This window comes from Hippichthys cyanospilos, chromosome 2, assembly GCF_059441005.1.
Source record: "Hippichthys cyanospilos isolate Australia breed blue-spotted pipefish chromosome 2, RoL_Hcya_1.0, whole genome shotgun sequence".
NCBI lineage: Eukaryota > Metazoa > Chordata > Actinopteri > Syngnathiformes > Syngnathidae > Hippichthys > Hippichthys cyanospilos.
In genome coordinates this window covers 20,375,180-20,390,947 of record NC_142370.1, presented here as the reverse complement: position 1 = coordinate 20,390,947, position 15,768 = coordinate 20,375,180, and the positions used below count along the sequence as shown (strand labels likewise).

The window sequence follows — 15,768 nt, the reverse complement described above, 5'->3', positions numbered from 1 at the left end:
TGTGGTCTGTGTGTGTTTTTTTTTATTTGCTCATTTATTTTGCCGTCTGCATGTTAAAACTAAATACTTGTATGAATAGTGAATAGTGGATTAATTTGCTCAAAGTAGAGAAAGGAGCTCAAGATCTGACAACATGCGAGCATATACAGAATATTAAATATCCACATAGAGAAATAAGAATACTCATTTTTGTTCTTATATTTAATAAATAGCTTCTTGGATTATTACCTGTTCAAGACGACTGAGCGGTGGCAGAAGCTTAACGGAAACAAGTTTAAATTGACCAGGAGGAAAGTCCAAATTAGATTATATTCAATCAGCTTGTGAAATGAAAATGCTGATGGTTTATACAATATTCTATTGCCATGAAAAGCTGTGAGCCTTATGAGAGAACAGAAGGGTAATAGAGCATTAGACGTTTAAAAGCTAAGCCTTATTATCCGGCATAAAAAATTAAAATATTGACAAAGTCTTTCCGACTGGTCGTGATTAGATTTCGAATTGTAAAAATTCTCACTGAGGATATCGGCAACAGAATCGCGTCAAAAATACAGTTAGTGAAAATTTGTTGAAATTAGGTAAGCCCCAGCTTGTGACTGACAACTGTCTCAATGTCAGGACATCATGACAGGTTGTTTTTTTTTCCAGGCTTGAAAAAAATTCTAAAACCCGTAGGGCTACCCACAAAGCACACTGGAGAATCTCAGTGTATTTGAACTTGCCTTAATCACGTCTCAGGGACAAGATGGTACGGAAATGTGCTTGGTGGATATAAACCAGCTTTAGTAGAGCTATCTCAGTAAATGGGACGTCAAATATATTAAGTCACTCGGTTTATGACGGTAAAAGAACATGGTAAATTTCATTTTTTACATGACCCAAGACAAAGAACAAATGTCCGTTATTGGTTGTTTTTCTTAAACTAGTCGGACATCTTGACAGAAACTCAATTTATAGTTACGGTATATAATACAAAATGACGTAGACCGCTGCAGTATGTGTCAAATTACAACACAACATATTTATTTTATGCGAGCTTGAAACAGGCAGAAGCGCACATTTCGGTAGGCAGTGTTAACAAATGAAAGCTCGAGCGCTTCAGGGTACTTGCAAGTTCTTTTGTTAATGTCCAGCATATCTCTTTGTTTTTCTTTTTTCCATCTTGTTGACATCCTGATGCAACAAACAACTGGCTCATTCATATGGGATGAACAAACTGGTAGACAAGCCTGCGTGACACATCCGGCTTGCGAATGATGCCCTTCTTGTAGTACTGACGTATGGAGCGACTCAGTTTGTCATAGTTCATAGCTGGACGGTTCTTTCTGATGCCCCAAAGCCTGGCCACATGAGCAGAGTCCTCTATTTTGAAAATCCCTACGGACGGAGGGGAGAAGCTTTCACATACTGCTCATGGAATACACATTACTTCCCGATTGTCTGTTTTTTTCCCCCATATCATTTTGATGTTTACCAGTATCTAGGCAGTACTTAGGTGTGGTTAAAAAAAAAAAAAAAAAAACATTCATTTACAATGCATTTCATACTCAATGTCACTGATAACTCAGTTAACTCATAACTCAGTTGTTTAAAGTACAACATATACAAATCAGTTCCATAGGTAAATACATGGCAAAGTAATTCAATGAAAAGTAGCTTAACTAAACTTAGTGTATGCGGTGCAAAAACACAGTGAAAGACCTTAATCGTAGGACAGCGAAAAGAGCATGGATTTTAAGATGGATTATAAAAGGTTTAAGCTTTATTGATCATTTGTATCTTCATTCATGCATATCATTTGCTCTGATAACAAAGAATACCAACGAATCGTCAAACCGTATTATACACAAGTACGGAGAACATGCACTGTACTGTAAATAAAAAATGAATTGGAGTAACAGACATTTGTAGGAGCCAATTTGCAGCATTCGGAATCATTTATGTGTTATGATCCCGTGAACAGTTCATTTAAATTTTTGTTCTTGAGAGGGACATAAGAGTCGGACAGTTTTATGTTTGTTTTGGCTCACTGCCCCATGGACATTTATGCTACTGCCACTTTAAGAAAAGGGAGAGAGCAGCATGATGCCGGCCTTTTAAGAGCCTTGGTGCCTGCATCACAGGAGGTTTCTTTCCCGTAGCGTTTGCTATTTATTTGAAACATTCTTGTATGAAATCATTGGAAATCCGTGAACATAAATTTATCGCTTCATTGCATCGAAGGCAGGCCTGTGGAAAACGTTTTTATTTTATTTGTTGGACAGGATCCTCCTCCATTACCTTTCTCTTTGTTGATCCAGCGGATGCAGCGGCTGTAGTTGTGCGGCTTGAGGAGCAGCTCCCTAAGGAACTGCCACAAGTGGATGGGCTGGTTGGGGCAGTTGCACCAAGAATTATCATCTGCTACAAAGAAAAAGTAATGAAAAAGTCACAGTAGCGGCAGAGTGCCAGGGGCTGTTCTCATAGCTTTGTCTTTTAAGTGTCGTAGAGCCATGCAAAAATGTGCAAAGGTGCCCTAGATTTACCTGACTTAAAGTCTTCTGGTGGCCACTGGTCCTTCATTGCTGCAGCTAACAGTAATGGGGACAAAATTGAATCCAGAGGCATTTTCCTACACACATCCTGCAAGCTTCACAGCTGCAGCCATTCTTACCAGATCTCCAAATGTCAAGATGGGCGTACAGCATGTCTCCAAACTGCGAGGACCTTTCTCTGAAGTCAGCTTCTGTCATGGAGCACAAGTCCCTTCCGCTCAACTCCTTGAACAGTACGCTCATCTGCGGCAGTCTATACAAGTGCTCTGTCCACAGCATCCACTTGTAAACGTGAATGCTGCTCCAGTCTAGGGGGTCTGTGAAGGAAAATTCCAACAAGAATTAAATATGAGCAGAATTAAGCAGCAAGATCGATTTCAGGGGGCGGCCATTTTGCCACTGTAAATGACTGACTGACTGAAAATGACGTCACAGTTGCTCAGGGCTCAGGAAACGACTAAAGATAGGTTTCCTGTTTTCTGAGTTTTCTCATCTGACATTAGCAAGCCGAGCCTTGATTGGTTGTTACCCGAGGCCTGTGGAACTGTCATGTCATTTGCAAAATGGCAACATCTTGCACAGTAGACACCCATGCATTTTCGGACAAGTGAGGCTGCATAGGACACTTTATTTGTAAAACACTGTAGCTGGAAAATGTCGTTTTTGTGTGAATTTCCAGTGTGGCTTTTTAAAATTCATTATGTAAATAATACATCTATTCATTTTTTGAAGCAAATGTCGTCTTTTTTAAGGTTTTGAAGTTTAATACTTAAATGTATTTCATTTTACAACCAGTTTTGCCTTCTATTGCTTTTAATTGACATTCATCTATTTCCAAACCATTTTTGCTTCAATTTTGTCATTATTTATGATCAATATGGACATGCAACGAGAGCTTATCGAGTCATGTCAAGCTAACGGTATGAGGATCATCTGTTTACACAAGGTGTGCACTGTGCAGATGCCTAGAGGCTCATCGGGTGTGTGTGTGTACATGTGCGTGCCCGTGTTTTTTTCCACAAAGTGTGCACCAAATACCTGTATTTGGTTTCATAGTCTTTGTGGGGACCATTTTGGTGGACCCCACAAGTTCAGACCAATTTTTGAGGATAAAAACTTGCTTTTGAAGTATAAATTTGAATTGGATTTTGGTTGCAGTTAGGGTACAGATTAGGGTTAGGGTTAGCGACTAGAAAATGCATTATGTCAATGAGCTGTACCCACGTTGAAAAAAAAAGAAAATCTTGCGAGCGCGTGCGTGTGCGTGCATATTGAGCAGTGCAGTGTTTGAAGAGCAACCAATAGCTTATTTAATTTGGCATGAAATCCATACAAGTACCTGGTGTAATATTGAGCAGTTTGCAAGCTTTGCTGACATCCCGCAGCACCTCTCCCACCACCATCGACTGGACCTGCTCCAAACAGTACTCCTCTGCTTCACCCTGCACATCAACGGGAAGGTTCTGGCCCATGCTGAGTATGGGTGGGCTTGACTCTGGGCTCCCGTGACCTTGAGTAGTAAGAGCAACAGCCTCTGAAATCTTCAGTTCTTTACCAGCTAACCTATCATAACCAGTGGAGCACACTCCTGGCCAGCTAATCTCTGGGAAGCTCAACAAACTGTAGAAAGTGTTCATATCCTCTGAGTCCCGCATCCAACAAATCCCATCTCTGTCAGATGGGGGACGTATGCAGAGAGATGAACGTCCTGTGTAGCACGTGTGATCATGACCGGAACTCCCCATCTTCAACTTCATGTAAGGCTGCAAAAGAAAAGGATATTATTGTATTTTGGTGACCACCCTTACATCGGATGATGATCTTGAAGTTTAGTGTAGTCCAGTTGGGATTACGGGCAGCATGGCGGAAGACTGGGTAGCACTTCCACCTCGCAAAGGTCTCGGTTCCAATTCCTCTGTGGAGTTTGCATGTTCTCCCCCCTGCTCGCTTGGGTCTTCTCCGCACACTCCAGTCTCCTCCCGCATTCAGTACATTGGACACTCCAAATTGCCTTTAGGTGTGAATGGTTGTTTGTCTTTGTGTGCCCTGCAATTGGCTGGCACCCAGTCCATTGTGTTCCCCGCCTACTGCCAGAAGACAGCTGGGCTAGGCACCAGTGAGCCAGCGACCCCAGTTAAGCGGCACCGCTGACTGCCGCTCCAAAATTTGGCTGAAGTGAGAACTTGTTTTTCGAGATATTCCTTTCTATAAATTAAACAGTCTCTCTCTCGCCATCTTTCTATTTTTGTGTGCGTGGCAGCACATGGAGAGAAAAAGTCAGAGCAACAATGTATGAACGAGCACACATACCAACATCTATACAGCATAGAGCGTCCTCAAAAAATTACAAGAAAAATATGAAGTGTAGAATCAGCAGCATGCCACCGATCCGCTCGAAACATATCCCTGTGCACGTTTATTCTGGAATGTAATGTCAATTGTGAAATCCAAATCCGACTCTCATGCGTCTGTTATTGGTGTTACCATGGTAACGCATGTGTCAGATGCACATACTTGACACAATTTAATCAATTAGTCTAGGGCAGGGATTTCGCACCCTCAGGTACCAGGTAGCCAAGAAACACATGAGTAGCTCGCAGGCCTTGCTATTCTAAAATGAAAACACCAATGAGCTGTATGTTTTTTTTTATCACACTTCCTTTGTTGTCTTTTGCTTCAAACGAATAGCTGAGAAGTAGCTCTGTTTCAAAAAAGGACAAACCCGGATCTAAACGTTAACTTAAAATAGTGAAACAATGGCAACGGAATTACACAACTGTGAGTTTTGAATCACAATCATTTTAGAGTCTTATAGCAATCATGAATGAATGTGACAAAAGGCATTGTATTGTAAAATACTGTATAATACTGCAGTATATTTTTAATTTTTGGTGAGAAACTGTTGAGTGTATTACAGGTATATAGTTATTTCAAATACGGCTTACCTTTTCGGTTACCCCAATCAATTTCCTCTCCTGATGCATCTGCTTCACTTTAGCCAAGTCCTTAACTGAAATGGTTTGGTGCTCTTCTGGAGCCCTCAAACTTACTTGCCTCAAGAGAAAAAAAAAAAAAAAAAGAAAGAAATGCTGCTGTTGGTTTTGATTTTTCACTTAAGTCCACTGCGACCCCTGAAACACCTTGGTTGATACCTGGCCCGCAGGAAAAACGGCCTGAGTCGAAATTGACATCTTGCGTGTGGGATGTGACCCAATGTGGGAGGGGCCTATTTGGCCAAAGGATCCAATAGTGAGTTTTGAAGCATAATTTAGGTAGACAAATGTCTTTGCAAAGTAAGGCTTGGGTGTATTTAAGGATTATGAAAAAGACAGTCAGCTGAAATAGAACATATTTGGTGCAAAATTCCTCAAGTTAACTGAGAGGTCCAACTGGTAACCTTGGTTGGCATCAACTATTCACATCTGCGTTTGGTAAACAAACCAGACATCTGCATGTTTCTATTACATAAAATTAAAAAATGGGAATTGGGTGGAATGGAAGATATTCCTCGATGCCATGCGAAAATATCACCTTTAAAAACTATGATTTCCATCATAGTTATTGCTCATATATATTTAAAATGTACCAATCGGAGCGGTGCTCCCAGTTTCGTTGCATACCAGCAGTACAGTGACAAAAAAGGCTTTTGATTCTATTTAACATTTTTGATCGACAAATAAAAACAAAAAACTTGTAAAATATGTTGTGTGGAATGAAACTTTGCAATAAGTTGCATTGCTAGCTTTGTGTCAACGTTGATCACAATGCGTGAGTGACAAACGTTGTCGTTCAGTCAACTGAAGAAAAATAATACAATGTCACCTGGCATCCGAAGAGGAGAAAAAACGTCTTAGGTCTTAAGCGTGTTCTTTTTAGCCAGCTCCAGTTTGAGTTTGAACACACTCGTATTGACTAAACATAAAAAGAAACCTGCATAATTATTTTGATTAGATGTTTTGAAAAGTTGAAGACTACCGCTGGAAAGTCAAACAAAGACAAGCGAAAGTGGAAAAGCGAGAAAGAAATTGTGTCAATGTTTGCTTTAACTTTAACTGTGTGGAATTACTCTAAAGAGCTGCTTGAAATGATCACCCGATTCCTTTACTGATTTTTTTTCCACCAAGTTTCCACGTAAAAACGACTTGAGTTCTAAGAGCCATGATAAACTTCTCTCATTTGCATGCAACATTCCGGCAGCACCAGCAGCAAACGTTTCTTCGGGTAGTTGATAGTACTCTTGGCAGAAGCCGTTGAGCAGCAGCATGCAGACCAGTATGCCTCCAGGCAAAAATGTAACCCAACTCCTTCTTCCAATAGAAGGGAAAATAGATCTGAAGACAAGTTGAGGTTCTATGTCTGACACCAAAACATTCCCTCTCAAGTGATCAGATAACACATTTCTTGCTCATGTTTCAAATGTGCCAAACAATAATGTGATGTCGTGGGCAAAAGCTTTCAAAGTGTGTTGTGTTCATGCTAAGGTGGAGCAGTGTTCCACATTTGTTTCATACAAACAAGAAAAATTGCCTTCAATTTTTTGGTGATAATTTATTCATACATTCATCAAACTTAAGAGGGGGAAAAAACGTTTTGGAACAATTTCTCATTCCTCACCAAACATGTAGCAAATACGATTAATCATCGGAAACTTCAAAGAAACACACATTGCACTTGACAAGTCACAACCAAGAGCAACTGTGTTTTTTGCGGCATGCTTCGGTGTCATCTGCTATTGTCAAAAGTTCACCCTCGCTCGGGGTTTACGGTTGCATGGAAGATGTTCACCAAAGTATGCTAAAAATGGCTGTCTACTAGCCCTTTTCGATCTCAGCTGTGGGAAAGAAAAGACACACACACACACACGCACGCACACACACACACACACACACACACACACACACACACACACACACACACACACACACACACACACACACACACACACACACACACACACACGGGCCTTCGGCGGTTACATTGCTCAGTGCATAGATCAGCGAGTCCAGTGCTACAAAATATGCAGCAGAAGCAGCAAAAACCACAAAAGAGAACACCCCAAATGTGTCAACTCTAATGTCGCCACGGAATTGGGGATGTTTGCATCCAGCAGATTGCGGGGAGGAGCAAATAATATTTCACAATTTCACAAAAACACAAATATATAGTCTATGGGCTAGTACATAATTTTGCCAAATGTTTTTTCCTTCTCTACATTCATCACATACATTCAAATTAGAAGATAGTGTGCAAGCACTTAAACCAATGACGGGCGTGAAATTTGAATCGGTTCGTCCAATTATGCATGTCAGTTGGGTCAACCGCAGTCCGGTGATCTGATGAATGAGTTGGTTCCGTCACAAGGGAATCCAATCAATCCTGCAATCATTTAGGTACTTCAATGGGATAGCGTTGACTTCAAAAAAAAAAAAAGCATACTGTACATGCCAAAGTGTGGCTGGTTTCAAAGGCAGCACGGTGAAGCGTGTGGTTACTCGTTAGCGTCCAAGCTTATGGGTGTCAATCTGTGTTTCTCTGTGGTTTCACCTCCTCCATATAATCTTATTTGATGCATAATTCCGCTTCCCTTCACATTTCCAAAACGTGCATATGAGTTCAACTGAACGCTCCAGAAGAAAATGAGATAGTTGTATGTAAACGATTTTTACGTTGGCTCAAACGTTTATGGTTGTACTGTCATACGTCGTCGATATTACTCGACGATATGAGGCAACATAATAGAAGTAAACTACACCATATGAGAATCAATGAGTCATTGAAGTGGCTATATACAGTATGAGACCATGACACCCTCGAGTGGAGGATTATAGTAGTGCATTTAATTTACGACTATTGCTGAAATTTCATGGATGGCTAGTTTATGGGTGACCCGCCTGAAGCCTTTATTTATGAATTTTCTTGGAGGTTTTCTACGTGTATTATAAAAATAAGACATGCTTTTTCTGAAATGACCAAATTATTTTTCTTTATAAAGGGCAAACTGCCAGTAACACGATCTATGAATTCATTGGGCTTAGCAGAAACTGGGGTCTGTATTGGCAAAAGAAATGGCTTTTCCTCCAAAGTTTCTCTTGTACACACACTCGCAAGAATACACGCAGATTTTGACATGTACACGCAAATTTACACTCTGACAACTAAATTGTATGAAAAAAAGTTATCACTCATTGCGCTACTTTTTAACCCCGCATTCACGAGAGCAGACAGCGGCTGCAGGATGATGGTGCATCCAACTTCAAAGGCGTCTGGTGCTCAAGAGCGCCGCATTGCATAAAATGATTTACAGAATTTCCTGCAGCAACTGATAAAGCCTCTTCCTTCTCTTATCGAGGCGGTTGGCTCCAGAGGCGTTTATGACCGCAGCTTCTCTAGAAAAAGTCCCGAGATTTATAAGTGACCAAAAGTTGAAGGCTCCTGTAACCCCTGGAAGGAAGATCAACAGTTAGAACATGTAAGCGTATGGGATTTTCATTTCTATCTGCACAAAACAGCAAGAAACAGCACTGTACTTCAAAGTCTGCACTAGTGATGTCCCCCAGCACACAATAACTGTTGATATTGTCTTAAGTCTTTAAATCGTGAAGCAACGTAGCGCTGGAACAATTCAGTGGTGGAATTACACAACACTTGTCACTGGATCGAATTGTACCTGTGGTGCTCAGAAGATAAAACATGTATGGTTTATCGAGAAAAACTGCACCCGAGCCTGTTTCTTTGGATCTCTTGTTGTATTACGCTAAGTTTAAAATTGCCGTTGACAGACGATCCTTCCTCCTGTTACCTCCCATTCAATGCGCATCATTTTCTTGCTCACATTGTGACCAATCCGAGTCAGTCTCACAACTTTCCAATCAATATAGATAGATTGAAGGACCTTTCATCAGTATTGACTCTGTCAAATTTTGAGACTGACTCGGGTTGGTCACAGTCTCACTAGGAAATGTTTCACACTGATTGGAAGACAATGAAGGGAAGGATCCAATCCAAATGAACATAATTGGACACAGTTTAATTGGCTAATCATGTCGTTTTATTTCAAAGAGCTACACTGGGAATTCTGGCAGACCAAAATAATAATATACAACAAGGAAAAATAAGCAACTTCAGCTATGTATTTCCTTTAACGGATGCCGTTGAAACCGGTTACCTTATGCGGTATTTGAGACTAGTCCAGGGGTAGGCCACTCGGGTCCTAGAGAGCCACTATCCTGCATGTATTTGATGTCTACATTCTATAAGCCACGTGATTCAAATGATCACAATGCTTATCAGGCTTCTGCAGAGTTTGCTGATGAGTTGATTATTTAAATCAAGTGTGATGTAGAGCGAGACCACAGAAACATGCAGAAACGGGCTTGCAAACCCCCAAACTAGTCCCAAGTGCTGGCTGCAACGTTTAGCTTCCGCCATTAGAGGATTTCTACTGTTTTTTTTTTTTGTCAGTTGCCAAATAATTAAGAAGTAACATTCAAATGAAACATCGTCCATCCTTTTCATTTCTGACTCCCTCTAAAGCAGGTCTTTTCCGAGTTTAATTTGGCAAAGAGCTTTGCCAAATCAAAAAAAAAAAAAAGTTATTTCTTTTCAAAGATTTGTAATGGCTGTCTTTGACCTTGAGTATAATTCTTATGCTGTGAAACAATCTCACTTGCAGGCAAATTTAGAATCTTTCCAAAAAGTTGTGGAACTTTTTACAGTAAAACTATGTCAGCACCCATCACTGTTTCTGTTTGAGCTGGTGAGTCTCTTCTAAGTTTGATTGCAAAGTTAGAAGAGTTCAGTTGCTACAGAAAGTAAATAGAACTGAGTCAACTAAGTCACTTATTTTTACACTTTATAAAATTCAAATTAATGTCCAGAGTTAATGCTTTAATTATGACAGCTTGAATACCCCCCCCCCCCCCCCCCCCCCCCTTCTCAGCACCACAGGCAGTGTCCAACAGACACAATAGATTTGCTCTCTAGCAATGTGTAAGGACAACAGCTGATGTGGGGAAGGACAAAAAGTAACTATTCATCTAAAAATAAACAAATAAAGGATTTTAAAGGTACCATATTTGGCTTTGGGCCTTGTCACACCTTACCTGGTTATAAGTGACTATTGACAGATTGTTTTGTAGGCTGTTTGCTACAATGTCAACAGAGTTGTGTGAAAGTCCATTCTGATCTTGCTGCAATTGGTTCGGGCTTCCTTGCCAGCGTTCCCCTGAGATTTTATGACTGCTATCATGGTGAAGGCTGGTGTTACTATTGGGCCATTTACTTCTCTCTGGTGAGGCAAAGGGGTTGTAATTTCCTTCGATGTTGCGATGAGGTTGAGTGTTGAACTCTGCCTGGAAGGACGAAAGCTGCTGTGTGACGCCGAGAAGGCCACCGACCTCCACACTAAGGATCACCCAAATGATATCTGTCAAGAAAAAAAAAAACGAGTGGGTAACAGAATTTTAATATTAAGAAGTACAGGACTGTTGAGTTTACAGAGTGTTTTATTTGTCTGTTAATGAGGCATGGGCCAATAACCGTTTCAATGGTATATGATCATTTATGATCTCAGGTTTTTTAAAAACCGTCCAATTCTGCCATAACCGGGGAGTTTGTTTCCCTCAGAGTCGTCAACCTTTACAGGCAACTGCAGTGCGCGGCGGGACCCTAGATTTTAGTTGCCGTCGTCTATGCCATGGGATTCACTCTTAATAAGGTTGCTACTGTGGCTAGCTACCTTGTGAAACATGGCTAACAAACTCATCCCCCGTCCAAACAAGTGAAGTCGGCTCTGTGGGAAATTTTCGGCTTTCGAAAAAGAGCGGGCAATTGCGGCTTGGGCATCTGACACACTTCAAAAGCAAATGGGGCTTCAAGTGTGAATACGACCATGATGCGGTCTTCAAATGAACGCTGCAAGTAGTTATGCTACAAGTAAGCGAGCGAGTGAGAGAAACAGACACACAGAAAGAGCGCATTTGTGCGTGTGTGGTGTGTATTCAGATATTAAACGTTTATGTGTCAACATCAAATGACAGAATCCACGCAGGAGTATTAACTGACAGAGTAGTCTCAGTGATACTTGTTTAGGTAAAGTCATCCATTCATCCATCCCTGTTAAATGCGAGCTAAAATAAAAGCAACACTTGCTTTGAATTAGTATTTATTTTCTTAAAAAAAAAAGAAAGAAAAAGACGGGGAAAAAAAATATCTGAGATTATATTTTAATGCAAAATTCTCCAGCCCTATCGTAACACCGTGATATTTTTGCTCAAGATTATCATACCGTCAAAATCTGATATCGGCCCATGCCAACTGTAAGTCAATAAAGACACTTCAATTACTTGAAATCCATTGCATGGTGATTGGTGACTTGACATTGTAATAGTGCTTCTAATAAAGCTATCTTTGCAGCTTAGCTCAAAACTAATACTTATGGAAAACTGCTATGTAAAAGGCAAGGAAATATTAGTTTCAAAAAGTTTCCGAAATTTAGAAATACAACTAATGCTTCGTATTTTGTTTGTTATGTGCTGGGCTTTAGTTTTTTTGGGTACCTCCATAATAAAGTCCTGTTGCTGTACACATTCTCCACTGGCCCTGGTACATACCAGGAGACACCGGGCTCTGCATGGGCACACTCACATCCGTCATTTCCTGAGGGGCTAAAGACTGTACTGTTACCATGTTAACGTGACCAAATTGATCTCCTCCAACATACTTCAGGCAAACCCCAGGAGGCCAAGACTCAGGGCCTAGAAGACATCAGACACGAATGCAGCGCTGTTTACTCTCATAGGGAGCATCCATTTTGCCACTTGCTCTGTACTGAGAATGATGTCACAGTTGATCATGTAATGAATGATCAACCTGGGCTCAGTTTGCGAAGGTCTCAAAAACAAAATCAGGAAACAGATTAGTCCACTATTTGATGGAAAACTCATTACAATAATCAATTCTAATATTATTTAACCGGTTCCGACTATGCGACTATAACCCACGTTTCGCACTCACAAAAATGTTTCGTGAACAAAAGACTGTTATTTTGGGCCTTACCTGTGTTCTGTATCCTCCAAGTCTTGGTGAAACGTGTGTCAGGTGGAACGGATTCACCTTCACCAATAGTCACATCTTTTACAAGGGACATGCATGGCGCACTGATATTAGGACTCTCAAAGTCATAGTAAGCTCCAATGGCTGCTTGTAAATTCCTGAAACAGAAAGGAGACAACCAGGAGGTAGACACACATTTATTTGCTCTGTGATAGGGGTGTCAAAATCAGGCCACATCCCGAATACCAAGGAGGTATAATCCGGCACGCGAGATGATTTAGTGAAGTATAAAATAAAATAAAGAAAATAGAACCTAGCCCATGAATTCACAGGGCATAATCAATACAGTGATCCCTCCGTGAACATGAAAGCCGACTTACACCTTGTTTGTAACTTGCCGGTTTTCAGTGTCAACCTTCCATTTTCGATCGGTATCTGAAAAGTTGACTTTTGCTGCTAGCTAATGATGTTAAATGAATAATTAAATTAAGCTGCCTCTAGCTCGGGTGCTCCACTGTTGCATTGTGGGAAATGTACTATAGGAGTGTGTCAAACACCGCCTGCGGGCCGCTTCTAATAAATAAATAAATAAATAAATAAATATAATGCCAGGGACCATAGAAAGCCTCCTTGCGACCTGGCCCGCGGGCCGTGACTTTGACATAAGGGCCCTACACATACACACCCTTGACATGAACATGTAAATGGAGGGGCACAAGTGTGGCAGTGTGGGTTTTGGGATTGGGCATCAGCATGACATAACAGTTACTCAGGGCTCAGGTACTGACCAATGGCTCATCTTGTGAACATCACAAGCCAAATAAGAAAACAGGTGAGCATTGATTGGTCATAACGTGAGAAATTGTGGTTATTTTCAAAAGGTCAGTCGACTGCAAATGGCAAAATGAATACTAACAGGTGGATTTGGCATCTTATTCCACAAAAAAATGTCGTGATTAGACTAATGGGGGCAAATAGAACATATTGTGGTCGTGATCTATTTACATGATTTATTTGTTTAATTTTCACCTGAGTTGTCCGACCGTTGAACATTTGCAATGTCGCAGCCCACTGAATTCCGAGTGGGTGTTTCTCGTGACGCGCTCGTCATCCATAAACCAACAGATTTTATTTTTAGCAAACTGGTTGCGAGGAGCGTTTACACGTCGTCACGTGACTTGTGCTCTCTTGCAGATACGATAGACCAAAGTATTTCACCCATGGTAGTCCATTGAACATTCTACCGTTCGCGTTCTCAAAACAGATTGTATCATAAAATTAAATGACGCTTTGCCCAGGCTTGCCACACGATTCGGTTTGCCTACGAGGTTACATAACACAGGACTCTATAGCAGCTTTTCTGACGCGGATTAATGGTGTGTTTCACACGATCCACGCAAAATGGGCATCTCCGAGAAATCATTGTAGTTTCTGTGTTTAATTTTGCAGGTTAGTTGCCTCGATGGCGAAAAAGAACAAACAAAAGTAGAATGGAAACTATGGTATTATATATCTGTTCAGAAACCTGCCGCTGTTACTATCACCAAGTCGCCGTAACATTATCGCAATGTATATAAATTCATCTGCGAAAGTAAGCATCTGCCTTTTTTCTTTCGGGTACACTTATAATCATTTTAGTAGCATTCAAACTAGTCACGCATGCCGCACAAAATGGAAGGGCTCTCCCACAAGTGTTTACACAATTATTTAATTTTCGCAAACGTATACAGTAAATGATAGAAGTGGCGTGTAAGCGTGCAATGGCTAGCACCAAGTCGATCGACAGGCCAGTCCAGTCCTCGAGCTCACCAGTTAGTCATGTCGAGAAAGAAGGCGCATCCGGCGGGGTTCAGCTGAAAGCCGAGGAGCCTCTGGAACTCCGATATGAGAATGTCTTTGTCTGTTGTGCCCATGCAACTAAATTTCTGAGTGAGCTCCTGGTCCACGTCCAGGTCCATACCCTCCATCGTCACTTCTCTTGAAAAAAAAAAAAAAAAAGAAGAAGAAATAAACTCTTAATACAGATGGAGGCCTCTGCTTGTCATAACAATCCGTGAACAACAGCGCCCAGTGCGCATGTCACAAACGCACCGTTCACCTCTGACACCGCCGAAGCCACGTGACTGCCAAACACTAAACTACAGTGTACACTTATGTAAATGAAAATCACAAACCTTCAATCATTACGCCTTTATTTTCAGTTATGCTCCTTCATTTTTATTTAATTGACACCTCGTTCAATTTGACAATCCGGGAACCGTTATTTTGCTGTAACAACGAATGAAAACAGACTAAAGAAATATGCCGTATCCAAATTAGGCATTAACAAAGAATCTCACTAACGATACCGGAGTGTTACTTTCTACATACATCTTATTTGTTGTGATAGTTACTAGCTACGAAATAAACACGTTAGTAGCTATTAAAATTCAGTTAACAATGTGCCATCAAATTAAAGTGATATATTGTGGCGGACACTAGGACCATGTCTCTCACCCGGTAGGCATGTCGCTATGATCCTTTGATGCTTTGAACCTGTTGGCTTTGTCTTTGCTGTTTTGGACTTTGTTGTATCAGTTTTGTGATGGCATGCGAAGAGTAAAGATCTCCACTAGCACAGCAACGTGTGGTTTCTTCGCCTCGCCACAATATCGTGATTATTATTATTATTTTCTGGACTAAACATACTAAGGAAGACTGAATAAAAATATATCATGGATGGATGGATGGATGGATAGATGGATGGATGGATGGATGGATCAATGGATGGATGGATGGATGGATGGATGGATGGATGGATAGATAGATAGATAGATAGATAGATAGATAGATAGATAGATAGATAGATAGATAGATAGATAGATAGATAGATAGATATTCCGTCCTTCCATTTGTAGTACCAAACCAGTTAAACCAACAACTTCCGCCATGTTTACCAATGCTGCCCGTCAGATGACGCTGTTGCATCTTGGATGTTGTGCGTGTGCGCATGAAGGAAAACAACTGAGAGAGGAGGGAGAGCGTGCGAGACAGCGAGAAAGGAGAGAGAGAGAAGCGAGAGCGAGACAGAAAGAGTGAGAGAGAGAGAGAGAGAGAGAGAGAGAGAGAGAGAGAGAGAGAGAGAGAGAGGGCGGGGGGGGGGCGGCGGGAGGAGGAGTATTGGTTCAAGGAGCCTGGGGGG

General features: G+C 41.0%; 2 protein-coding genes across 3 annotated transcripts; both read right to left on the bottom strand.

Annotated features, from left to right (window-relative positions):
- Positions 1-993: 993 nt before the first annotated feature.
- On the bottom strand, positions 994-5,666 carry LOC148427788 (SAM pointed domain-containing Ets transcription factor-like). 2 transcript variants are annotated; one of them, XM_088408160.1, is made up of 6 exons: positions 5,480-5,666; positions 3,874-4,297; positions 2,654-2,851; positions 2,526-2,570; positions 2,281-2,403; positions 994-1,377 (listed from the first exon to the last, which is right to left on the bottom strand). In XM_088408160.1, exons 1-6 carry the CDS (start codon positions 5,516-5,518, stop codon positions 1,199-1,201), a joined length of 1,008 nt encoding a protein of 335 aa, XP_088264286.1. In that variant the 5' UTR covers positions 5,519-5,666; the 3' UTR covers positions 994-1,198. The 2 variants fall into 2 exon arrangements, with proteins under 2 accessions (XP_088264286.1, XP_088264285.1); XM_088408159.1 differs by lacking the exon at positions 5,480-5,666 and adding an exon at positions 4,388-4,595.
- Positions 5,667-7,062: 1,396 nt separating this feature from the next.
- LOC148427787 (protein ILRUN-like) lies at positions 7,063-14,657 on the bottom strand. The gene is made up of 5 exons (XM_088408852.1): positions 14,397-14,657; positions 12,591-12,745; positions 12,092-12,289; positions 10,637-10,959; positions 7,063-8,975 (listed from the first exon to the last, which is right to left on the bottom strand). The coding sequence occupies exons 1-5, from the start codon at positions 14,552-14,554 to the stop codon at positions 8,940-8,942; spliced, it is 870 nt and encodes a 289-aa protein (XP_088264978.1). The 5' UTR covers positions 14,555-14,657; the 3' UTR covers positions 7,063-8,939.
- Positions 14,658-15,768: the final 1,111 nt, after the last annotated feature.